Source organism: Rhinoraja longicauda, chromosome 7 (assembly GCF_053455715.1).
Source record: "Rhinoraja longicauda isolate Sanriku21f chromosome 7, sRhiLon1.1, whole genome shotgun sequence".
NCBI classification, from domain to species: Eukaryota; Metazoa; Chordata; class Chondrichthyes; order Rajiformes; family Arhynchobatidae; genus Rhinoraja; species Rhinoraja longicauda.
In genome coordinates, this window is record NC_135959.1 from 54,138,357 (window position 1) to 54,165,195 (window position 26,839).

Sequence of the window (26,839 nt, forward strand, 5' to 3'; positions counted from 1 at the left end):
CCCAGCCTGAAACATCTCCTGTCCATTTCCTCAACAATTACTGCATGGTCTGCTGAGTTACTCCTGCACTTAGTGTTTTACTCAAGATTCCAGCAACTGCAGCTCCCTGTGTCTGCATTTTTGGTTCTCAGTCTGGTTAATTTCTAATTTCTTGGCTTTTCCTTGCTGTGTCCCTGACTAATCAAACTAACCACCGCTGTCAGCCCGAGGCTGTTTGTCGCCCTGCCCTGCCCAGCCGTCTGCTATTTACAGAAGAGCTGCTTAGGTAACAACCCGCAGCCCAATGATTGTGCGGGGGCCGGGCCATGCCGTGCCCTTGTGTCATAGCCCAGATCGCAGTCCCGGGACTGGTCACTGAAGCCTTGAACGCTGCCAGTGATGGAGGTGCCAAGCGCTCGCACCGAAATACTGCAGCTGGTCGACGAGGCTTTGCGGGCGAAGAACGACGAGCTGGCGGCCGGCATGTACAAGTGCCAGTCGCTGGAGCTGGGCCCGGAGCGGCGCCTCTGCCTGCGCCAGGCCGACGCTCTGTGCCGCTGCGACCGCTTCAGCGAGGTCCTGGAGGTATACCAGAAGGCCGCGGAACTGGGCCGCCTCCGGCCCGAGGACATGCAGACCCTGCTGGACAGCATCACGACCAGCATCCGCAGCAAGGAGATGGTGGGCAGCGGCAGACCACAGGGCCCGGGCCAGCCCCGGCCCAGCGACCCGCTCGGCCCAGGCGACGACGACGAGGAGGAGGAGGAGGAGGAGGAGGAGGACGCTCCCCGGTCGCCGCTAGACTGCGGCCTGTGCCTGCGGCTGCTCTTCGAGCCCGCGTCGCTGCCGTGCGGGCACTCCTTCTGCCGGCGGTGCCTGGAGCAGGCGCCAGCACAGTGCCGGCTCTGCAAGCTCCCAGCTGCCGTGCTGCCCGCACCCGAGGCCGGGGCTGGAACCGCGGCCTCTTCATCCCCGGTCTCCGCCGCCTCCTCCAGGTTCCGCCTCAATGTGGTTCTCTGTAAACTAATGGAGAAGTGGTTCCCGTGTGATAGCCGCGCTCGGCGGTTGCAGGCCGAGGCCGAGGCGCTGCACCAGAGCCGCGACGCCATGGGCGCCCTGAAGCTCATCGGACAGGCGCTGTCGCTGGGTAAGAACCACAAGCGGCCACTCGGCTGTCGAGTAGTTTAGTTTATGAGTTACTGTGTTACAGTGAAAGGCTTTGTGTGTTATCCAGTCAAAGATTATACTGTACATCAATACAATCAAACCTTCTACAGTGCACGGATAAATGAACAACACTTAGTGCAAGATATAATGTTGAAATACTTGTGGCAGGACAGTTAACACAAAATGCTGGAGAAAGACTGAAAAAGGGTCTCGGCCCGAAACGTTTTAAAATAAATACTTTAATGGCTGCAAAATGTTACAGCAGCGTATTTGGAAAGCAGTGACAGGATCGGTCAAAGTCAGCATGGGTTTATGAAGAGGAAATCATGCTTGACTATCTGGAATTTTTTGAGGATGTAACAAGTAGAATGGATAAGGGAGAGCCAGTGGATGTGTCCCAGACAAGAGATTAGTGTGCAAAATTAGAGCACATGATATTGGGGTTAGGGTATTGACATGTTTCGATAACTGGTTGACAGGAAGCAAAGAGTAGGAATTAACAGGTCCTTTTCAGGGGTGGGGTGGGGTGGGGACTAGTGGGGTGCGGCGAGGCTCGGTGCTGGGACCCCAGTTATTTACAATATATATTAACGATTTAGGCCAGGGAATTAAATGTGACATCTCCAAGTTTGTGGATGAGACGAAGCTGGGTGGCAATGTGAGCTGCGATGAGGATGCTATGAGGCTGCAGAATGACTTGGATAGGTTAGGAGAATGGGCAGATGCAGTATAATGTCGATAAAAGTGAGGTTATCCACTTTGGTGCAGGAGTAGGGTAGACACTACTGGAGACTGCATCTGAAGTACTGTGTGCAATTTTGGTCTCCTAATTTGAGGAAGGACTTTATTGCTATTGAGAGAGTCCAGCTTCGGTTCACCAGGTTAATTCCCGGGATGGCGGGACTGACATATGATGAAAGAATGGGTCAACTGGGCTTGTATTCACTGGAATTTGGAATGGCAGCATTGGCTCGAAGGGCTGAATAGCCTACTCGTGCACCTATTTTTCTATGTTTCTATGCCCTGAGATCACAGGAGGAGCTTTGCAAATAGCTTTTTTCCTACTTTCTTAGATATTAGAATATTTGTTACTCTGACTTGGTTTTGCAGAATTTAGGCATTGTATTGCTTTAGTTTGGAGCAGGTGCTGAGAAGTTTTTCCTCTTGGTTTCTTGAGGCTTTGTAATATTTTGTTGATGTAATTAGTCTGACACACTGGTTGAACAGGTTCTGACTAATTTAGTTTGGTTCCCGTAAGTTACTGTTTTTTAATCGTATAACAGTAACTTACGGGAACAGAACTAAATTATTCAGAGCCTGTTCTACCAGTTTAATTAGGTCACGGTTGATGTATAATGCTATCCACCTCTTTGCCCTCACAAAAATATGTAAGTCTCAGCATTAATATTTTAAGTGGGCTAAACATTGACAGTCAATTTAGGTATCTTGAATTACCAAAGTTTATATCCCTCATTCTGGAATCTGCTGCTGAAATCTAGAGTTTGAAATTTTCTGAAATCTTTCAATCATCTTAATAAGATCACCATTTTAATGTTTTATAGTCAAAAGAATGAAATTCTAATCCATAGTATATTTTGTTGTAACTTTATTGGTATCATTTTGGTACCCCTTTCCAAGCTAATATTAGACATAGTTTTATTGAATGGTAAGGCAGGCTTGAGAGGCTGAGTGATGATTGACACCTGCCCCTATGTTTTTAATGATATATCTTTTCAAGAAAGAATTGTTAGATTTAGCTCTTAGGGCTGAAGGAATCAAAGGGTATGGGTAAAAAGCACGAACAGGGTACTGATTTTAGATGATCCGTTTAGATGATCAGCCATGATGATATTGAATGGCTCAAAGGGCCGAATGGCCTACTCCTGCACCTAACATGCTGGTAAAACAGTTCTGAATAATTTAGTTTGGATCCCGTAAATTGCTGTTTTTTTTAAATCGTGTAACTTACAGGAACAGAACCAAGTTATTCAGAGCCTGTTCTACAAGTTTAATTAGATCACGGTTGCTGTCTAACGCCATCCACCTCTTTGCCCTAACAAAAGTACGTTAGTCTCAGCATTAATATTTTAAATGGACCAACCATCGAATTACTAAAGTTTATATCTCTCATTCTGGAATCTGCTGCTGAAATATATAGTTAAAAAAATTCTGAAATCTTTCAATTGTCATTTTAATGTTTTATAGTCAAAAGAGTGAAATTCTAATCCATGATATATTTTGTTATAACTTTAGACTTGGTATTATTTTGGTACCCCTTTCCAAGCTAATATTTGACAGTTTTATTGCATGGCAAGGCAGGCTTGAGAGGCTGAGTGATCGACACCTGCCCCTATGTTTTTTAATAATATATCTTTCCTGAACTGAACATAATGGAGGAGGGAGGGAGGACGGGGGGGGGGGGGGGGGGGGGGATGATGAAAATATGGGAGATTTTTTTTATAAAGGATTACATGAGGATGAATGTAAACGAGTGATTGATGGCCAGCATGGATGCATAGAGCCTGTTCCTATGCTTTTCTACTTTATTCGACTGTCTGAAGACCCAACATTCAATTTCCCTTTTTATGCCTGTCTGCTTGCTTTTGGAAATTTCTGTACTTTGACCTTAAACCTTTGACCTTATGCTCATCTGTAAATCTTGGGTGCCGGTACATATCCGCTCGGCCAGATGAGACTTTATGTGCAACAACTTTGCCCTCCCATTTCGCCCATGAATTTCCATTGTGTACTTTCTGTCCTGGTCTACTCAGATTTAAAAATCTCTGTTCCATCATCTAACATATAAACAATGTAAATGTAGGAAAAAAACAGAAATCACAGTAAAAAATCCCAATTCAGTTGGTGCATATGCATTCCCTGCTTCAAGTTAGTTGCTTGTGTTCAATTCCATACAAGTCCTATTTGTATGAAGATGCTTGTATGGAACCTAGTCGAATGCCTTACAGTTGCAGAGTTATAGAGTGTGGAAATAGGCCCCTTGGCACAACTTGTCCATGCTGACTAAGTTGCCTACCCATGCTAGACCTATTTGCCTGCATTTAGCCCATATCTCTCCATGTACTTGAACCTCTAGATCTTTCTGTTTTACAACACTCTCCAACCCCCTGCCACATACTGTGTAATGCATGTCCTGCTTTAACTTGCCAGAATGCAATACCTTGCATTGAAGGCAGTGAAAGCTAATGGCACGTTGGCCTTCATTGCGAGAGGATTTGAGTTGAGGTACAAGGAGGTCCTACTACAGTTGTACAGGGCCCTGATGAGACCGCACTTGTAATATTGTGTGCAATTTTGGTCTCCTAATTTGAGGAAGGACATTATTGCTATTGAGGGAGTGCAGCCTCGGTTCACCAGGTTAATTCCCGGGATGGCGGAACTGACATATGATGAAAGAATGGGTTGACTGGGCTTGTATTCACTGGAATTTAGACGGATGAGAGGAGATTTTTTTAGAAACATATACAATTCTTAATGGATTGGACAGGCTAGATGAAGGAAAAATGTTCCCAATGTTGAGGGAGTCCAGAACCAGGGATCACAATTTAAGTATAAGGGATAGGCCATTTAGGATTGAGATGAGGAAAAACCTTCTTCATCCAGAGAATTGTGAATCTGTGGAATTCTCTGCCACTGAAGGTAGTAGAGGCCAATTCACTGGATGTTTTCAAGAGAGAGTTAGATTTAGCTCTTAGGGCTAAAGGAATCAAGGGATATGGGGAAAAAGCAGGAATGGGGTACTGATTTTAGATGATCAGCCATGATCCTATTGAAATACGGCGCTGGCTTGAAGGGCCAAATGGCCTACTCGTGCACCTATTTTTCTACGTTTCTGTGCCCTGAGATCACAGGAGGAGCTTTGCAAATAACTTTTCTCTACTTTCTTAGATATTAGAATATTTGTTACTCAGACTTGGTTTTGCAGAATTTAGGCATTGTATTGGTTTAGTTTGAAGCAGGTGGTGAGAAGTTTTTCTTCTTGGTATCTTGAGGCTTTGTAATGTTTTGTTGATGTAATCAGTCTTGCACACTGGTCAAACAGGTTCTGACTCATGTAGTTTGGTTCCCGTAAGTTACTGTTTTTTTATCGTATAACAGTAACTTACAGGAATGGGAGCAATTATTCGGAGCCTGTTCTACCAGTTTAATTAGGTCACGGTTGATGTATAATGCCATCCACCTCTTTGCCCTAACAAAAATACGTGAGTCTCGGCATTAATATTTTAAATGGACTAACCATCGACAGTTAATTTAGGTATCTTGAATTACCAAAGTTTATATCCCTCATTCTGGAATCCGCTGCTGAAATATATAGTTTATAAAATTCTGAAATCTTTCAATCATCTTAATAAGATCACCATTTTAATGTTTTATAGTCAAAGGAGTGAAATTCTAATCCATGGTATATTTTGTTATAACTTTAGACTTGGTATCATTTTGGTACCCCTTTCCAAGATAATATTTGACAGTTTTATTGCATGGCAAGGCAAGCTTGAGAGGCTGAGTGATCGACACCTGCCCCTATGTTTTTTAATAATATATCTTTCCTGAACTGAACATACTGGAGAGGAGGGGGATGATGAAAATATAGGAGTAATTTTTTTTAAAGGATTAAATGAGGATGAATGTAAACGAGTGATTGATGGCTAGCATGGACGCATAGAGGCTGTTTCTATGCTTTTCTACTTTATTCGACTGTCTGAAGACCCAACATTCAATTTCCCTTTTTATGCCTGTCTGCTTGCTTTTGGAAATTTCTGTACTTTAACCTTGAACCTTTGACCTTATGCTCATCTGTAAATCTTGGGTGCCGGTACATATCCGCTCGGCCAGATGAGACTTTATGTGCAACAACTTTGCCCTCCCATTTCGCCCATGAGTTTCCATTGTGTACTTTCTGTCCTGGTCTACTTAGATTTAAAGATCTCTGTTCCATCATCTAACATATAAACAATGTAAATGTAGGAAAAAAACAGAAGTCACAGTAAAAAATCCCAATTCAGTTGGTGCATATGCATTCCCTGCTTCAAGTTAGTTGCTTGTCTTCAATTCCATACAAGTCCATTAGTTTGGAGCAGGTGGTAAGTTTTTCTTCTTGGTATCTTGAGGCTTTGTAATGTTTTGTTGATATAATTACATGACTAATTTAGTTTGGTTCCCGTAAGTCACTGTTATTTTTATCGTATAACAGTAACTTACAGGAATGGAAGCAATTATTCGGAGCCTGTTCTACCAGTTTAATTAGGTCACGGTTGATGTATAATGCCATCCACCTCTTTGCCCTAACAACAATACGTGAGTCTCATCATTAATATTTTAAATGGACTAACCATCGACACTTATTTTAGGTATCTTGAATTACCACAGTTTATATCCCTCATTCTGGAATCTGCTGTTAAAATATATAGTTTGGGGGAAAAAACATGTTTTAATGCTGTATGGGTCTTGCGTATAAAATTCCAACTGGACGGATCATTTTCCAGGCATTTTGTCTGTAAAATAATTCCAAACAATAAGTATTTTTATTTGTATAACACCTTTACTCGTGGAACATATCTCGAGCACTTCTTATTGTAGGTCTTTTAAAAGTTTTATCAGGAATTTTTTATAGTTTAAATAGAAATGTTTCTGGCATTTGACAAATTTATCAAGCCTGAATGCCTGCATTGGTCAATTCTACATTGATCAACTGAACAGTTGTTGACTCTTTTTCTTTTTGGTAAATAGTTGCGTCAGTTTTCCATGGTAACCCAGTTTGTTTCTTTTTTTTATTTCCAGCAAATGGATCTTGTCATGTGGAAAGAGAAAAAAATTGCTTTTGGAAGTTGTTATGGTTGTGTTTTCATGTACTTTAATGAATTCTGAGTGATAACTAGAAATTGCTTAAAGATCAGTTGAATTAAACTTACTTCAGAGAGAAAAAGGGATTATGTGAGTTACAAAAATATCTCTTGTCATCTCAAGGTTGTACATGCAGTCCAGACATTATCACCTTCCACAAAATGGAAAATAGCTTTATTGAGGGCAAGGGGATAATCAACTAGGTATAGGAATTTAAATCTTCTGTAGCTGAACAAAACTCAATGACAGTTTCACTTGTATGTGGCTAGTTTATACTGTGACTATTAAATGTGTCCTCTGTTATATCCAGGTTGCATTGTGATTCATGTTTTCTTTCACAGGGAAGGCAATGATGGTTGGGAAATGGATACAGGGGTAGTTTGTTAAGGACAGGAGAAACAATTATTCTGTTTAGAAATTTAAACCTTCTGCAGCTGAACTCAACTCAATCCTGTTTTGACAAAATTATTATGAGACATTGAAATAATTTGGTTATGATGGAATTATATGTATGTTTGCTTGAAGTCACAGTCATTACAAATCCCTTGAATGTCAAACTGCTCAGCCTTTTATGTCCTACATTTAAAATGAGATGCCTACAAATTGTCAGAAATTGATTGTAACAAGTCCATTAATCCTAATGCTTTGCATTTCGCGTGCTTGTCTGGTGTTTAGTCAAATAACATTGATCATAAATTCAAGGCTTCTGCCAAAGCTAGTGTTTGGATGCTGACATAAAGCAAGCTAATGCTGCTGGATTTGCTATGACTAACAGCAGTCATTTTGTTCTCGGGTATACATTTGCTTGCCTGCTGTTAGCCTTGAAAAATAATTATCAGATTATTATTGCTTCTACTTACGAGTATGGATAGCTATTTCTCCCTAAGCGTAATAATACTGAGGTCAAATAGGGTTTGGTAACGTGTGTTCCTGGCAATGTTTGCATTTGCCTGCTGAGAAATCTGACAATGGAAGTATGTATAAAGCCCTAAGGCAGTGTCCTACATAATCTATGTCACGCCCATTCTTAGCTTAGTCATCCTCTCTGTCAGGTGTACTGCACAATATTACATGTGACTTTTTGTTAAACTGATAATAAATTAGACAAGGTGAAAAACACAGGAAAGATATGTCTGGTAGACACAAAATGCTGGAGTAACAGCGGGACATGCAGCATCTCTGGAGAGAAGGAATGGGTGATGTTTCTGGTCGAGACCCTTCAGACTGAAGGATATCTCTAAACAGGATGAGCGACTCAATGAGAAACATGATACTGTAAAGCAATGGATGTAGTATTAGGACAAATTTCTTGGTTGGGGGGGGAAGAAAAGCAAGCTGTCTGGTTACATTTCAAATGGCAATGGCAAGGCCATTAAGAGTTTGGAGAAATGAGAACAATAATAATGGCTTAATATTCCAAGTTTTTTTCTATGTTAACTGATCAGCTGATTATTTTTCATGGATTATGTATGCTCTTTTCATATAATTTGCAACTTTTAAAAACAAATCCCTTTATCCAAATTATTAGTATCTACAATTTTGTAGACTCTGAACTTTCCTCTTTCTGCGTCCCTCATCTGTGTTGGTTTTCCTCTTTGGCTTGCTGTCGACATTTTCTGAAATAATATTCTGTTAGGTAACAAGGGGCATTTTGTTTCATCAGTAGCAGGTATACAAGTTATATTTGGGTTAAATGATAGTTCAATTTTTATGCAACACATTTCCAATTTTGCACACAACTGCCTCTGTTCAAAGTGTAGAAAACATTGTCTGCAATTGTTTTTTTAATATACAATTTGATATTCATGGAAAGGCTGTTCTTCAACATCATATTTTTCTTCTTGGAATTTCAAATTGCACGGTTATCAATTTTAAGGGGTGCTATGCTAAAATGAAAGTTGCATTAATCTCAGCTCATTTACTGGACAGGAAAATATAAACCGATTTTCATGACATTTTCTAAAAAACTGAATACTTTGAGAATTAATCTCTGAGTATAATTGGTCATATAGAAAACCCAGCTAGTAATAAGTTTTCTTACACATTTCAAAATTAACAATAGAATTGAAAACGTAAAGTTGATGTTTCCTTTATTGTAACACCACGGCAAAAACCAAAGTAATTAAATTTGGAATTAGGCTAAATCCTTGCATGGTGATCTTAATTGCAGATCTAATCTATATTGCTTCAGTTTTAGACAGCGAGAGCCTTGATTGGTCAATTCAATCCTATTTGTGCTTAATAAAGAGGGCGCAATGGCATAGCTGGTAGAGTTGCTGCCTCACAGCAATCTGCGTTCGATCTTGACCTCTGGTGATGTCTGTGTGGAATTTTGTACGTTCTCCCTGTGACAGCATGGGATTCCTCCCTGTGCTCCAGTTTCCTCACACATCCCACAGACATGCGGGGTTGTAAGTTTATTGTCCTCTGTAAAATTGCCCCTAGTGTTTCGGAAGTGGATGAGAAAGTGGGATAACGTAGAACGAATGTGAACGGTAGATCAATGGTCGGCTTGTATTCGGTGGGCCAAAGGGCCTGTTTGTATGCCGTATCTCAAAACTAAACTAAATATTTTGTTTGTTCTTTAACTTGATGCAGTTGCTTTGTTGATGGATAAATCTGTATCAGCCGCTTTATGCAGCTTTATGCAGATACAAATTAACTTAAGAGATAAAAATTATAGTACAGCCTCGTCATATTGGCGTTTTGGATATGATGTTATTATTGTCTCCCAATTCAGAATTTGGGTAACTTAGTTTTGCTTACAGCTCGGGTGTTAAAGTTTTCCCCAACACCTACATTATGTCGGGGTTACACTGCATCAAAAATATGGATTTAAAATTTAATGCATCCTGTGAAGCGATGTAGTGGATAGGAAAGATTTTGAGAGAGATGGGCTGGTGGGACCTGTCAATTTTTTGGATGCGAGTAGTGACCTAGGAGGGTGAGAAGTTGCCTTTTCAACAATGAGTTGAAACTGAATTGTAAGAAATGTAGAAACTAGGAACTGCAGATGCTGGTTAATACCCAAAAGACACAAAGTGCTGGAGTAATTCAGCAGGGCGGGCAGCATCTCGAGACCATGAATAGGTGACATTTAGGGTTGTGACCCTTCTTCAGGCAGGGAAAAGGGTTTCGACCCAAATCATCACCTATCCATATTCTCCACAGATGCTGCCTGACCTGCTGAGTAGCTTCAGGACTTTGTGTCCTTTTGTGTAAGAAGTGAATAACTTTAGAACATCCCAGTTGGAAGAGCTTACATAGTCGCAGTTAGCTGCACTCAGCATAATCTAGATACATTCTATTAAAAATTGGCTGGTTGTTGTTTTGGAAAACCATCAGCTTATTTTTAAAAATCATTTTCCTGCTGAGGGAAGATTTATAATTGGCCTTATTAACACTGGGGAATGAGAATAATTGGAATGTTGAAGACATTGGGCAAAGTTACAAGATGTAGGAGTTATTTCAAAGTAACATGCTTGACTGTATTTAATTTTAATGCTAAACTATTTTCTGCAAGTGACTGATATCCTTCATTTATTTCCGCAGTACCCCATGACTACTCTATGTTGTGTAAACGTGCAGAGCTTTATGTAACTCTTGGAAAATATGAAGAAGCACGTTGTGATGGAGATATAGCGTGTGCAATGAAGCCACTAAAGGCAAAGGTAATGCATTGTGTTTTGAAATGACATGAGAACCTGCATTTTTTGAATGTCTGAATTGTCAACGGTCACACTATGTTTTGTAACTGGGTTTTTTTTCCTTGCAGGGGCATTTTTGGAAAGCTGAAGCTCTTGTTGAAATGGGTAGAATTGAAGAAGCTTTGAAGGAATATTTGTACTGCTTTGCTCTGAGACCAGACTGGAAAGCTGTACAACTAAAAGCTCAGAAGGTAATTTATTTTCTCCTTTGACCCTGTACCTCCCACCAAACTGTTTGAGTATCTCCGTTCTTGGATGGCTACAGACTAGTAACTTTATTCTGTGTTCCTCTCTGACTAATTAGCACACAAGGGAGAGTATGACGGAGAGTGAAATGTATTCTGTATGCTTTATTTAACTGGATGGCTGAAAGTTGCTCACCAGTCAATTGACAAATGGATCAATATGAATGGATATCCCAAAGCTTTCAAGTATCTACTTGTTTATTGAGAATCTTAATTTCTTAATTTAAGTGAGATATTTGCTTTCATTTCCTAGATCATGTGTGATATTTTTGCTCCTGTCGTGGAAAATATGGAGGACACTCTAATAACCAACGTGCTAGTGCAGTCATCTTCTATCGGACCCAAGCCTACTTTTCTCAGCACTTTCAATTCTGCACCGGTTCTCGAAGCTGTAACAGTTAATGAATCTTTTAAGGTACACATTAACTCTAAACATCTTAATCATTTTGTGTAAATGCAAGACTAGCTCATTAAGTTAAGACCAAACAAATGACTTGAAACTTGATTTCTGCAACTATCTATTTTATTCTGGATCATAACATGTATCAGATTCATGGTATAATGAAATTTAAGTACACACACGCATGAAGTAGAGTAAGCAAGCAATACAATAAGTGCAGCAATATACACAATCACAAATGCAAAGTGGTAGAATGCTGCACGGATTGTAGTATAACTGAAGTAGTAATGGAAAAACTGAATGACGAAGTGCACGGCAGCCCCTCTGGGAAGTGCGTGTGAAAGAGGTGATTGGTTGAGGAGTCTGATAGCCGTAGGGAAGAAGCTGTTCTTAAATCTGGATGTTTGAGTGTAGAAGAGAGAAAAGGAATGGCCTCAGTGGCAGACAACCTTGATAGTACTCCCAGCCTCCCTGATGCAATGTGCCATGAAGATGGACTGGATGCAAGAAAGTAACAAGCCTGAGGTGGACTAGGCAGTGCTTGCCATTCACTACACGTTCAGGCAGTCATGAGCATAAATCTTCCTGTTCATCCAAGATTTCTGGTTAGGATAGACCCTAATATTCTTGGCTCATACTGACAGTGATCCTATCTGTTTCGTTAATTGAAAAAAAAAACTGTAATTAACATGTGATGAAAACAAAATGGATATTGCTCTGTAGGTTGGCCAAATAAAACATGTGATAGCCGGTACAATGACTATCAGATAAAAATCAACCTTGTTTCGGCTTAGTGGGATCTCATTGATTTTGAGAGTATGCAAAAATTCAAAAACCAAGTACACTTGGTCAGCAAATCTTGATAGAGGATTTTTTTTTGTAGATTAATAATATAGCTGTTTGTAAAAGAGTCTCGATGTACTATTAATCAACATTTAATATACTATTAATCAAATATTCTTTAATACATCTGTATATGATCATGAGGAATATCACTGTCTAATATGTTCGTTCTCTCCTTGCCAGTCTTTGGTCAATATGAATAAATCTGTAGTCGAGGAACCAAATGAATTTACTCAAACAATGACTAAGTCCAAGATAACACTCAGAGAAAACTCTCTGTCCGTTGACATAGCTCCATCCAGTTCAATTGATGACAGCCGCAAGAGAAAGCTATCAAGTGAGACGGAGTTCTGCAAAAACTTCGAAAGACCCAACAAAATGGCTAAAAAAGGTTTGACTTTTTAAAAATAATTTGTTTAATTGACCTACATGAAATGTTCAACACAATAACTATTTACCCTTCACTCCATCCCTCACTGAAGAATGGTAAATAATTATTAAAGCATGATATGAATACTGCAATTCAAGTGGCATGGATATGAAGTACATGAAAATTGTAATATTTTAACTGTTAAATTTTAATCTGATCTTCCCTTTGCCTGAGAGAAACATTTTGCACCTCTTCATTTGGTTGATGTTTACTCTACTAAAACTAATCCCCCTGTAAGGCAGCTTTGTACTTGTTCTGTGTATTTTTTTCAGTTTAAAAAAACAAACTTATTTTCCCTCATTTTAGATGAATTTGCACCTTTGACATTTAGTACTTCCAAAGCACATGGGGAAATTCCTGTTCACCTTGTGGATCCATCGGATTTCGAATGTTCTCTTTGTATGAGGTATTTACATTTTTAATCTCTTCCACGTCTGATTCATATGTATTACAGAGACTTCCTTTTAAACTTTTTGGATTTGTAGTGTAATTGGCCAGGGTAACATCACATCATAATGCTCTAAGCTAGAAGATTTCAGATCAATACTGCCTCTTCAACCTCTATAATTTATGAGCATTAAAGCTCTTATTTAAGTAATGGAGAGATTTATATCAGCATAAAATTTGATCCTGTTTTCCCCCCACAGATTGTTCTATGAACCGGTCACCACTTTCTGTGGGCACACCTTCTGTCTGAGGTGTTTAGAACGCTGTCTGGATCATAATTCCAGATGTCCACTTTGTAAAGAAAATTTAGCAGAGGTTAGTGTTCAAAATTCAATGGTACATAGTATTTTGAAATGGCCTAAATAGTATTTTACAGGCTGTGGGTCAGTTACTTTTTAATAATGAGTTGGAGAAGTTCATTTGTTACAACTTCCCCTAGAGAATATGTACAGCATATGTAAACAAAAAACAACTGAAGGAACATTTGGAATAAATGGTGTACTTGCACTCCCAATAGATGCACATACAACTTGCACGTGTACATTTACGCACAACGGTTCATTGTGACTTGACACTAAGTCTCAAAAAGAGAAATTAGGACGTCTTACAAAATTTTTGGTCAAGGAGTATTAAAGAGGGACAGAGATTTAGACGGAATTTCATAGCTTGGATCATTAAAGTTGCAGCCACCAACTTTTCATTTGGGAAAACTATCAAATAGCCAGGATTAGAGGATCAATGATACCTGGGAGTTGTAGGACTGGAGGAAACAAGAAGCAAGGATGATGGAGCATTTGGAAGATGTCTGAAATAAAACCAGAATGTTGTGATCTTGGTGTCATATTTAACCCAGTTTCAGATCACACATCCCCACTATCATTAAGGCAGTTTAATGTTGTCCAACCACCAGCCTTAGCTCATTTGCTAATGGTGGAAATCCTTGTCCATGCCTTTGTTACTTCTAGATCTGATGATTCCAGTGCAATCGAGAGTGGTCTTGTTCTATTGGCCACTTACATCCGATCCTGTTCACCTATTGTGACTTGTGAACTGAGTTAGTTGAAGACACTGAAGTTGTAAAAATGAAAGTCTTTATTCATCGGGGAAGCAGACATTCCCATGGAGATTTTCTCGGCAGACTCCAAACTCAAAGCATATAATTTTTTAATATTTTTAAACGCAGATGACAATAAGCAATTAATTGCAGTTTCAATGGCTATAACTAAGTACTTAGCCTTAACATTTTGTGTAGACTAGTAACATTGTAGAGTTACATTTTACATTATGTTTCTGCCATAACACTATCTGAATATTCAAACAACTTTGGTGGGACAAAGTAATTCACACAAGATGGTCTAAAAACTTCTGAGGACAGAAAACGCAGACACCCAAACAAATGCAGTGCTGAGGGATAACTCCCTGGATATACAAACAGCAGAATGTTAAATGATAAGACAGACTGGGCATTGAATGACAGGAATGTGGCTTTAACGGTATGTTAATACATGAGGTGGCCACTTAAATGTATTCCCTCTTCTCATCATGAGAGCCATTTAACATTCATGCCCTCAATGGTATAGCATTGAAACGGCCCATACCTGATGAATGGCTTCAATCCTCTTAACATATCCTTGCATGTGAAATTGTGAACAGGTTGTTTTGCCATTCTAAATATTGTCTTAATGAATATCTCCTAGCCACGTAATTTTAAAAAACTCCTGAATATTCTCTAACACATATCACTGCAGGTTGCTGATGAGCATTGTCTCTTGGTTAAGCAACACATCTTCAAACTTCTTGCCAGGTGTTTTCAGAATCCTCCATGGGTGTGCCCTATCTTTGACCTCCACTCTCTTTGTAAATGTGATTCATTGTCATTACTTTGCATTGTCAGACATCAGTGCTCCTTTTGATTGCTTGATTCTTCCTCAATGTAAATCTTCTAACATTGGTGGTGTCTTCAGCATTGAAGGTGCTGTGCTGAGGAATTTGCTTTCTAAATCTCTCCTTCTATTTTCCTTGCCTGTTTTCTGACGGTCCTTAAGATTTTCTTCCTAGCTTTCAATCATTTGCACTATATCTTCCTTTTTGTTCAGCGTTGATTTTTCTTTCACATTGTTCCGTTTACTACAATCTAAATGTTCTAGTATTGTAATGTATTGTTTTAGTGAATCCTTATCAGATGACCTTGAAGGCCATTGAGTAGTTACAAGATTACAGTGATCCAAAATGGTTGGAAAAATATTTGGAAGATAGGAAATAGAAGTGAATGTTAGCTGAAAAGAAATATGCCACTTCTGATAATTAACTAAAAAGTTGATAGGCAGGTTTTGTATGCAATTGCCATCCGATTGAAAGACCAATATACCTAATTTTAAAACCATTTCAATTATCACACCAAGCACTAAATAGCCCAGGATTTTGCACATTTTTTAGAACTGTTTTCTATGAAACATTTTAAGATGTGCTTTTTTATTTAGATTTAGTGGATAATAACTTTTTACTTTTTGCTACAGTATTTGGAAACAAGGACTCTTGGTAAGACATTCTTGATAGAAGATCTGATTGTTCAAAACTTGCCTGAAGAATCAAAAGAGAGAAAGAAGTTTCATGAAGAAGAAATGAAAGAGCTGTCCAAGTATGTCAAACTTAATTTGTGGTCTGGAATTTGTTTTTGGCTTTAGTTTATTTATTATTGTATAACATTGAAGTCCGAAAGGTCTGATTAAATATGGTTCAAAGGTCTCCAGTGAGATAGATGGGAGGTCAGGATGGCCTAGCTGATGACAGAGCCATTCAGTTGCCTGATAACAGCTGGAAAGAAACTGTCCCTGAATCTGGAGCTATGCATTTTCAAATTTCTATAGCTTTTCCATGATGGGAGAGGGGAAATGAGGGAGTGACCAGGATGTGACTGGTCCTTGATTATGCTGGCAGCCTAGTGTATATGGTATTATTCTCGCCCTTGTGTGGGTTTAAAAATAAAAATATAATCTCTAATATCATCCCATAAGTAAGTGTGCAGAGATTCAGAAAATGTGCCATTAATTATATGTGAATTTCTTGAGACGTCTACTTAACTCAACAGAAACCGTTGCAAACTGTTTTCTATTTCACCCCCATCAAGACAATGGCACTTGTGAACTTCCAAAATAATAACTATTTTAATTGTTGGTGTAAATTAGTGATGCTAGCCATCTCCAGAATAGCAATAGAGAGCATTTGCTTAACAATGAGATAACTAATCATTGATTTGATTTGAAATGCTTTGAGGTCTTATTGATACCAGAAAGAGGTTTATCTACAATTTTTTTTTAAAAAGCATGTGCTAAGTTTAAAATAAACCTTGATTATAGCACTTTTTTTACTTCGAGCAAGTTAATTGAAGTCTTAAATCTTGCTTGAGAAATAATGGTTTTGATAGGCAAGTGTTTGCCTTTTCTCCCCTGCTTAGCCCCCTGTTTAATTAACCTCCATTAGTCTGCCCAATCTAAGGGCTCAAAATTATTTATAAATTTGTTAATTTTTTAATAACCAGGTTAACTTGAAGTCCAAAGTAAGGTGAATAAAAATAGAGATTCATCATGAAACGCTAGTCTGGTTTTTTTTTAAGTGCTGGTAGTTTTACCTAGTGTTAGCAAGCAAATGTTGGTATTGCTCAGGAAATCTATATCCAGTGATTGAATAAAAAGCATTAATGTGGAGCTTGCCTGTGTGATGCAAGGCATAAGTAAAATTTCTTGTAGATTGGTGGCAAGTATGAATGGCTAGACATTGACACGTTTCTGGGACATTATGTAATTGATGCAACAAAGATTTGTAACACTGTAAAAATCAGTTGCATATGTCTCCTCCCAAGTTCACAACAGAGACATGGGAATGATGCCAAAAGATTGGAGGATTGCAACTGTTAAATTTAAAAAAATGATGGTGTCAAATCTTTCAATGTGATAATTGGGGTCAAGAGATTATCACTTGGAAAGTCAAAGATCAATAAATGCAATCAATGCGGACCTATTAAAAAAAATTAAAATAGGTCGTTCAGACCTATCTGACATCAACGACTTGCCAACCAAGCAAGGCACTGCAGATGCTGGTTTACATAAAAGGACACAGTTGGGATCTCAGCGGGTCTGGAGAGCAGGTGAACTTGAGGATCGGTGATGTTTTGGGTCGGGGCCCATCTTCATACTCGACAACTTGCCATTTGTTTGTTACACTGGAAGAGGAAGTGCCATTGTCAAGTGTAGTAGCAAACCACAAGAAGTAAAATTGCTTAACTGGTATGTTTTGCAGCTGTTTCAAATGCTACTGCAAAGGTGTGTAAACATCTGGAACAGAGGGCCCTCACAGATAAAAATATCTGAATGATCTCAGTAAACAATTAATACCGCCTGATTTGTTCTTTTTGTTTAGTTTTCTTAGAGACCATCTAGTGTAGAATTATTTCCATCTGTTAAGTGTTGAGTGTTAAAATTAATTTTAAGAAGGCTACATCACGGCTTGATAATTAAGCGCACTTTAATACTTGCAATTAAGAATTGACTGTTGGCCTCTGACTTCCCAATAAGATGTTTATATGTTACTTTGGCCCAAATGTTTTAACCATCCATTAAACCACCAACAGAGTGAGCAAACATTGAGTGAATGCATATTTTTTTACTTTTGTAGCCTCACTGAAAATGTTCCGATTTTTGTCTGCACAATGAGCTTCCCAACTATTCCATGTCCTCTCCATGTTTTTGAACCACGCTATCGACTCATGATCCGCATGTGTATGGAAACTGGCACCAAGCAATTTGGAATGTGCGTTGGAAATGAGCTTAAAGGGTATGTACGAAGGCAACCTAAATATATACACTGGTGCCATCCTTGGCTCAGTGGTTTCATTTTTGAATTTGCATACATGGGATTGAGGGCTATTTCAGAAAAAGATTTTGAGACTGGAAAATGCTCCAGTATTTCTTTGAACAGTAACTAGTATTTAACGCTCGTGCAAGGTGGATTACATGTTAACTGTTTTGTTTAGTGACCTTGCATCTGCCAACATTTGAACAATGACTACACTTCAAAAATAATTTGTTAGCTGCAAATTTTTATTTATTTATTAGCTGCAATTTGTTTTAATGTACTGAATGTGAAGAACACACTATCTAGCCGTGGCCAAATAATACCACTCAAATATTGAACAGTATTATTTGGAAGGGTCTATGTCAAAGTGTTTTGGCAACATTTTTGATGTTTTGCATATTTAGTTTATTAAAATTTGATTGCCTGTAAGATGTAATATCATTAATACTAGATACAAACATTTTACATTAAAAATTCTGAGAACTTTAACTCGATACTTTCACTCCCTTCCCACCACCAGGCAAAGTTGAGGCAACCTGTTAAGCAGTTCACTGTGGGGGATATTTGAGCAAGTTTTGTTTTTTTAATGGTGATTGCACCTATAACTGAACTTATATAAAAGCAGTGAATAAAGAAAACTGAGTTACTCTTAAAGTAAGAATTGGCTGGCATAATTATAGGATGAGATGTTTAAACCATGCTAGTAGTTATTGTACCAGGATAACTTTTGTTGTGGGTAGTATTTTTGAGACGATTTGGGGCGGACTGATAGGACAGCTGCCAATTGGAAATGGTAGTGTCTGGTAGGTTTTGGGTAAATGCTGGAAAGCTTCCCAATGTTTTAATACAAAGTTATGTAATCAATTCAAAGTGCAAAAGGAAAGTGTGACCATAACAATTAAGGGTTAGGAAGAAGAATGAACTGATTTCAGACATGGAAGGAATAAAGAGATAATAGTGTGACATGGAAGGGAAGTATTGATACGGCCCTGATAATATACAATGAGATGCCAATGACGTGTAGCACTATTTGTGTATGGTAAAGATACACCATGCTTGTTTGTGGTGATGGTCATTCTTGTACTGACATGATAGCTCCGCTAATCGCTTTATTTCAATGCATTGGTGGAAAATATATGGACTTAGAAATTATTGGCTTTTGGATCCAAAAGGAAATTAAATTTAGTTAGACCATTTGAAACGCATGGTGTAAGTAGTATATTGACTATTTTAAATTGAGATTATACAACCTTTGCTTCTTAACCTCACCACCATTTGTGTACTTTTTTTTGTTCAGGTTTGCTGATTATGGCTGCATGCTAGAAGTCAAGGATGTGAAGTTTTTCCCTGATGGACGTTCTGTAGTTGATACAGTTGGCAAGCGTCGATTTAAAGTATTAAACCATGGCCAGAGAGATGGATATAACACTGCTAATATTGAATATTTGGAAGACAAGCTGGTAAATAATTTTTACTTTTTTGTTTTCCTCCTGGGACCAATCAATATGTCACTGCATGAACTAAAATAAATATTTTTTCCATGTAGACACGAAAAGCTGGAGTACCTCAGCGGGACAGGCAGCATCTCTGGAGGGAAGGAATCGATGAAGTTTCGGGTCGAGACCCTCTTCAGACTTTTTCAGACTGAAGAAGGGTCTTGACCCGAAACGTTACACATTCCTTCTCTCCAGAGATGCTGCCTATCCCACTGCGTACTCCAGCTTTTTGTGTCTATCTTCGGTTTAAACCAGCATCTGCAGTTCCTTACACATTTTTTTCCCATATATTAGTTAGCCAATTACCCCTGAAAGCATCTAAAGGAAAGGGTGATGTTTTCCATTTAGTTTAATCTCTGAAGTAATTTGGAAGAGCAATAAGGATTTTGTTAGTTTGCTTGGGAAATCCATCCATTCCATCATCGCTGTGGTTTCCATCACTGAACTATCATCGCAAGACCTATACAGAACACATTGCTGGAGATTAACATATCATTCTAACGAATTAGGAGCAAGATCTAGCCAAACAGCCCCTCAAGCGTGTTCAGCAATTTAATGAGATCACGGCTAGCCGAATTACAATTCATAAGACATATGAGCAGAATTGGGCCTGCCATTTGATCATGGCTGTTCTATTCTTCCCTCTCAATCTCATTCGTCTGTCTTCTCTCCATAACCTTTGACACCTTTACTCATCTTTATTTTTTCTGTATACCCTTCTATCCATAACAATCTTTCACCATCTTGCTTATCAAGTGCCGATATATATATATATATATTTATTTATTTATTTATTTATTTAACTTTAAAAAAATAAAAATAAAGACTGCCTCCATCGCCTTTGAGAAAGAGAATTCCAAAGATCTGCTACTCCTTCAGTAAAAACATTGCCTCATCCCTCTGAAATAACTTGACAACCCCTTATTTTTTACTAGTCATTCCCAGTTGTAGATTCTGTGACAGGAAAAGAATCCTCCCAAAGCCCATTTTATCAACATCTTTTGGGATCTTATTTGCTTCAGTGGTCTTTTGCGTTTTTAAGTTCCAGTGGATACAAACCTAGCCTGTCAACTCTTTCTCAGAAGGCAATGTTCCCATTCCAGGTATTAGTGTAATAAACCTCATAACTACTAATGTATTAATATTGTTAAGATTATTACTGTCACAGCGGCCCAAATTTGGTTTCTCAAATATGAACATGACTGAAGCATAACGTTAATTCTCCAGTAATAATTAACATTATAGAAACAAAGAACTGCAGATGCTGGTTTATACTAAAGATAGACATAAAGTGCTGGAGTAATTCAGTGGGTCAGGCAGCATCTCTGGAGATTCCGAATTCAAATATATGTCTATTATTTTCCCTGTTAATCAGACAATGTTCTGTCATTGCCAGTATATTACCTCTTAAACCACAAGCAAACAATATGTTTTATTTCCTAATTATTTGCTGAACCTGCATCCAAGCCCTTTGGACACCCAAACCTTTCTACATCTCAACGTTCTACAATCTCACACCATCTTGATTTTTTTTCCTTGCAAAAGTATACAATTTCATACTTTCTACTAATATTATGCTCTATTTTCATGACATTTGCCTGCTCACTTAACCTATCCTTTCTGTAGCCTCTTTATGTTATCTTCACATCTACTATATTTTGCATCCGTCATTATAATAAATTGAGGTTCCTGGTACATCTCTATGACACCATCTATTTCCATGTTCTTTTCCATGTTCAGCCTGTTGTGTTGGCATCTCTGGCCCAATGTATTTTACAGTTTTCCATAAAGATTCAAAGACAATTGTGTTCTCACTAAACTGGAGATAGTGGTATCATGGGGTTTCGTTTTTGGAACCAGAAACCAGAAAACAAATCCAATAGATGTCTATTCTTTGCCCTGTTAATTGGACAATTTTCTGTCAATGCCAAAATACCTCTTGCACCACAAGGTTATATTTACCACAATAATATTTAATCCAAGAAATTATCAAAAGCTTTCTGGAAACTTAAATATAATGCATTTTCCAGATTCCCTTTATGCAAAACACAGGAGCTGCCCAGGTTCACAGCTGATGTGCAAATATGAAATTGCTTTTTCAAATGCACAATTATTAACTTGCTGCCTGAAGGCATCCCAGTTTAAAATGACAAACTTAACATGTGACTTAACAACTTTCATGTGAATTGACTTCACGTGGACAGGGTAGACGAGCCCTGCCCAGAAACCGGCTGAATTAAGGAAAACTTCTAAAGACTGGTGTCAGCCTATCATGAACTGTGAATGACTTTGAAGGTCCCAAACATTCAAACTACGCATTAACGTGCATTCGAATTGCTTAAATCTTGGTATTTTAAAATATTTAATAACTATGCTTAAATTTAATCAAACTCAATTGAAGAAAGTAAATTAATACTTTGTCTCCTATTATAAATATTCCATGGGAAATGTTTTAAATATATCTATTAGTGTCTGTGCCCGAGAAAACATTTTTTTTTGTTTTGTTCTGGAGATTTGTTTTGTGTGAATCAGGCCTGAACCAGGAAGATTACGCCATGAACCATGAAAGACTGAACGAAAGTTGTAATTTTGGATTAAGTACATCTTTAAAGTGTCCAATTGTCCAATTAATAGGGCAAAGTTGTGTGTTCTTTTCCATGTTCAGCCTGTTGTGTTGGCATCTCTGGCCCAATGTATTTTACAGTTTTCCATAAAGATTCAAAGACAATTGTGTTCTCACTAAACTGGAGATAGTGGTATCATGGGGTTTCGTTTTTGGAAGGAAGGAATAATGATTCTGACTGATGCTTCTAATACCCAATTATAGTATATTTTCCATTTAAAACAAAAGTTACTGAAAGTATAGCAAACTTGGGAATATTTAATGCACAATTGAGGACTAATAATTTTCCACTCTCAGTATGTTTCGCTACTTGTTGGAATTGAATTCTAGTTGTAGTTATTTTATGATGTGACATACTGCTTAGAATGATTTTGTAAATTGGGATTTGCTAATACATTACAGTATCAAAAGAGCAGAAGATTGTGTGTTTTCAAAAATATGAAAGTGAATTGTGAAAAGAATATTACCAAAAGCTTGTTCTTTTTTTCATTCTAAAGTTTCCTTTGTTTTCTTTAAGCAATTTACTTTTCTTGTTTGACAGGTGGAAGGGGAAGAATATAATGAACTTGTTTCTCTGTCTAACTCGGTTTATGACCAAGCCTTCAATTGGTTCAAATCTCTCAAGGATGATATGAGAACCCAGATCCTGAATCACTTTGGACCAATGCCGGGAAAGGTGCTAATACCTCAGGTAACTTGGATTGTGCAATAATATCGCAGGTTCAGTTAAGCTGGTGACTTTATTGGTAGTTATTTGTTGCATCTTTCAAACCTGAATGGTGCAATGCATACATACACACCAAATAATCAGACATAATGGGTTTTCCAACCAATTGGAAAGATTTTTATTTTGAGACAACAAAAGGGTGATGTACACTTTCAACCTTATTAACAGTTAGTCAGTTTCTGTATTTTGAGCAGTCAAGTTGCAGCATTGTCGGATCTGATCCAAAGTGTGCCGTCCATCGGGGACCTGTGATACCTTTTAAGGGGAAGGGGGAGGTACAAGAGGCAACATTGTTTTTCAATCAAATTGTGAAAACCCCACAAAGATCAGAATTTCAACTGGAAGTTTAAATTAGTTTTGCTCATCTACAGAAATCAAATGAGATTTACATGGATGTTAGTGAGAGCAGCCAAAAAATAAATATTTTTAACTTGCACTATTAGTAGTGTTAAATTTCATAGTTGGATTTTCAGAATCCAATGTTGTTTGACATTAATTATCACTTGGCACGCTGTAAGATGTTCACTATCTTTAGGGGGCAAGCAGAGTTCATGCCACTACATTAACAGGATGGGGTAAATCTTCTGTTGATTCCAAATTTGCCGGTCTTCTGCACATGGAATATGCTGATTCTTGTGTGGTTCTGAGAACAGTCTTGCACTAAAAGTCCAGCTCACTGCAGTCAGCACTGTGCCTTTCCGAGTACCCGTGGCTGTCTGTACTCCCACAATGGCTTTCATAGCCAATAAGGTCTCCTTCCATTCCTCGTATTTGCCTGATGTTTGCAAAGAAGCTCAATCTGACAGGAAAATAAATGTTTTTAACACATATCACTTAAAATAAATTAAATACATCTTAACTGACTTCATGTAAAATTATGTTTTTATCATTCTCCCCACTGCCATTTATTCCCATTAATTTCAATGAAGCTGCTGTACCTTTAGCAAGTCTAAGTCAGTGATGGGTCCCAGAGCAGATTTACCAATATCCTGTTAGTTCACTCAATGTGCAAAATGCCCATGCGCTGGAAACTGGAACAGAAGGCTATTCTTTAGCCCTGGCCCAGTTATCCTGAACTGCCTGGTTAAGTGTTTTAAACACGAACTCCCTGTTTGATCCCTTTTACATAATTTTTGATCTTGGATGCCACAAGGTAGATAGGAAGAAATAAAGCTACCTTGCCTAATAATCTTTGCAATCATCACCCTTTTGTGGAGGCCTTGGTACACAAAGGTAACAAAGGCTGGTAATAACAAAGAGAAGGATTTCTGTTGAAAAAGAAAGTAAACTTCTAATGTTTACTACATGATCTGACTAGTGTTCAAAAGGTCCAGTATTTAAAATTAACATAACTATCAGATTCAGGTGAAGGTTTTTGAAATGCATATTCCAATTGTTTATACCTCCTTCAGGGCAAGGTAAAGTACATGGCATACAGTGGGGTTTGTGATGCAACTGGTAGAACTGCTGCCTCACAGCGCCAGAGACCGAGGTTTGATCCTGACTTCGAGTGCTGTCTATGTGAAGTTTATATATTCACCCTGTGACTGTATGGGTTTCCTCCGGATGCTCCGGTTTTCTCCCACATCCCAAGGACCTGTGGATTTGTTGATTATTTGCCTTTGTAAATTATCCCCAGTGAGTAGGGAGTGGACCAGAAAGTGGGATGATAGAGAACCTGTATGAACAGGAGATCAATGGTCATCATGGATTAGGTGGGCCGAAGAGCCGGTTTCCATGCTGTAAAAAAAAAAAAAACTAAGAGGTATTGAGCATAAAGATCAAATGTGTTAATTGTTGTTTTTTTTTATTATTGCAGTCAAGTCAAGATGGCCCTACCTGGTGCTGGTGGCTGTTAGCTGTATTACCTTTGGAAAGTCGTGCTCAGCTAGCAATTCTCTCAATGACCTCACTCAAGAATCGCCTTATTGCTATTCGCCGTGTATTGGTATTTGTGACCCGAAAACAGTTCCGACCATTGTGATGATGATTTATTGGGATTTATATCTGCCTTCCAAATGTAATGCTTTTTGGTTGTTAGTTTTTGGTTGTATCTACATATGGAAAACCCTTCATGGCCCGGTCTAAAACAAAATCAGGTAGCTTTTGAAAGGAGAAATAAAACTGAACAGTGAGTTGCCCCTTTCCACATGAATCAATCAAAGAAAATGTTCTGACAAACAATTATTACATGTGTAAGTAGAGTCGACCACTCTTGGTAAACAAAAATTCCTTGTGCAGATGTAGTGAGGACCAAGTGGGGTCAAATTAAACTCGCCAAGTATGAGCTGGCACACAGTGCTGTGCAGACTTGAAACAATATGTTTAATGTCCATCTTTCCAAGAAGCCAGGACTGGCACAGTTAAACTATTAATTATTTTCAAAGCTCAGTAATTCTTAAATTCCTTTAACTGGTACAGGAAAGTTCTGTTTCCTATCCTTTACTATGAGTGTTATTTTTCAGGCAAACGTTCATTTTACTTTTGATCTATTTAGATTCCCTCATTCACTGCATATAAATGTTTAATCCATCACTATTTTGAACCAGTTTTCTTTAATTGCCCAGTAACATTGTGCCATTCAACCATCTAGAATTTGTTTAATTCCTAACAACATTGCAAAAATTATATCGACTTGCCTGTTAAAAATGTTGCACACTTGTAATGTGAAATACTTATTGTGTGTTTGGAAAAATGCATTGTTGCTGTGAATTGTTACCAAGGTTTGCAAAGTGCCATTTTACTGTCTTTGTTTGCAATGTAAAAAGGATTCACTGATTTGTGGTATTACCACAGCTGAATTTGTACAATTTCACGTGCATTTTCAAATTATAGTACTGTTTGAACACAGTAACTTTTTTGCATTTGTTGAAGTTGAAACCAAAAAGAGTAAGGATATATATTTGTTACTAGAACATGACTCATGAAAAAGCATTGTCCAAATATTGTCAACTTTTGATTCAATTTGTACTTGTCTTTGATATTGTTCCTGGCATTTCTTGTGACTTATGTGGAATGTATAGACAGACGCAGAATTTGTTTTGCAATGGTGGTAAGCACTAGCGTGATGAATTTTCAACTGTGGCCGTATTACCATCACACTATTGCTGCCAAAGCATTTTTACTTTGTCAGCTGGTAAAATATACAAACTTCTCATTCTTGGTTTTTGCACATAGTTTTCTAAATTGTGTAGATATGAAAGTTAATACCATGTTGTAATTTGTAACAGACAAAAGAATCTAGCATTTGGTATGCAGCAACAAAAATGTACCAATGCAAACCCCAGATCAGTTTACATTCCGATTATAAATGCACATGGTATGCTACCTCATTGAACTTGAACCGGAAACTGACAATCATTTAAGTTTTTAATTTAATGGGTCTGTACAAAGCATTTTTCATTCAAATATATTTGACCAGAGGCCTTGTAACCTAAAGTCTGTGGTTGAAATTTGTTCTCTGACACTTGGCACTAAATAAGTAATAAAGTAGCAGTTCCACATTATAAATCCCTCCAATCTTGAATTTAGTGCAAGCAAAGGACTAATTTCTGGCCTTAGATCTTTTTACTGTGCAAATTTTTTTTGCGCCATTGTGTGATGTGTTACCATGTTTTGATTCTACACGTTTTTCCATGATTCACAATCACAAAGTGTTCAGTACAATATGCTGCAATTTCTTATGTAAATATGTATTATACAAAGTACAAAATATATTTATTTGGATTCATAAACGTTTCAATGTCTTTTGTCACTCTTACATAATTAACACCTCAGTATTTTCCATTCATTCTAGGAGGAAGCTTGAGGTTTTTTTTTAGTTTGGGAAATGCAACTAAATTCTGAATAGAAGCACAATGCTCATTCTAAATTAAGCTCATCCCGTAGGCATTAGAGGTGTTGCTACTTCATCCGTTAGTTAATACAGTCATAAAGCTGTTTACCCATACTACGTATGAGTGAAGGAAATTGCAATATTAGACTTGGCCCAAATGATATATTGACAGCTGATTGTTGATCAAAGTGCATGAATCACGAACATTCCTGTAAAAGAAGGATTCAGGT

General features: G+C 38.0%; 1 protein-coding gene across 1 annotated transcript; it reads left to right on the forward strand.

Moving 5' to 3' along the window:
- The first annotated feature begins 368 nt into the window (after positions 1–368).
- lonrf2 (LON peptidase N-terminal domain and ring finger 2) lies at positions 369–26,492 on the forward strand. The gene is made up of 12 exons (XM_078402608.1): positions 369–1,126; positions 10,558–10,676; positions 10,781–10,903; positions 11,211–11,372; positions 12,384–12,591; positions 12,937–13,036; positions 13,278–13,392; positions 15,594–15,715; positions 17,749–17,907; positions 19,226–19,388; positions 22,589–22,738; positions 24,594–26,492. The coding sequence occupies exons 1-12, from the start codon at positions 379–381 to the stop codon at positions 24,756–24,758; spliced, it is 2,334 nt and encodes a 777-aa protein (XP_078258734.1). The 5' UTR covers positions 369–378; the 3' UTR covers positions 24,759–26,492.
- Positions 26,493–26,839: the final 347 nt, after the last annotated feature.

Bases quoted from the DNA above. Each gene is read 5' to 3' on its own strand.
- lonrf2 (XM_078402608.1), top strand. From the start codon at position 379: ATGGAGGTGCCAAGCGCTCGCACCGAAATACTGCAGCTGGTCGACGAG. The intron at 12,592-12,936 runs GTTTGACTTTTT...CCCTCATTTTAG, and splicing joins CAACAAAATGGCTAAAAAAG to ATGAATTTGCACCTTTGACA. The intron at 15,716-17,748 runs GTATGTCAAACT...TTACTTTTGTAG, and splicing joins GAAATGAAAGAGCTGTCCAA to CCTCACTGAAAATGTTCCGA.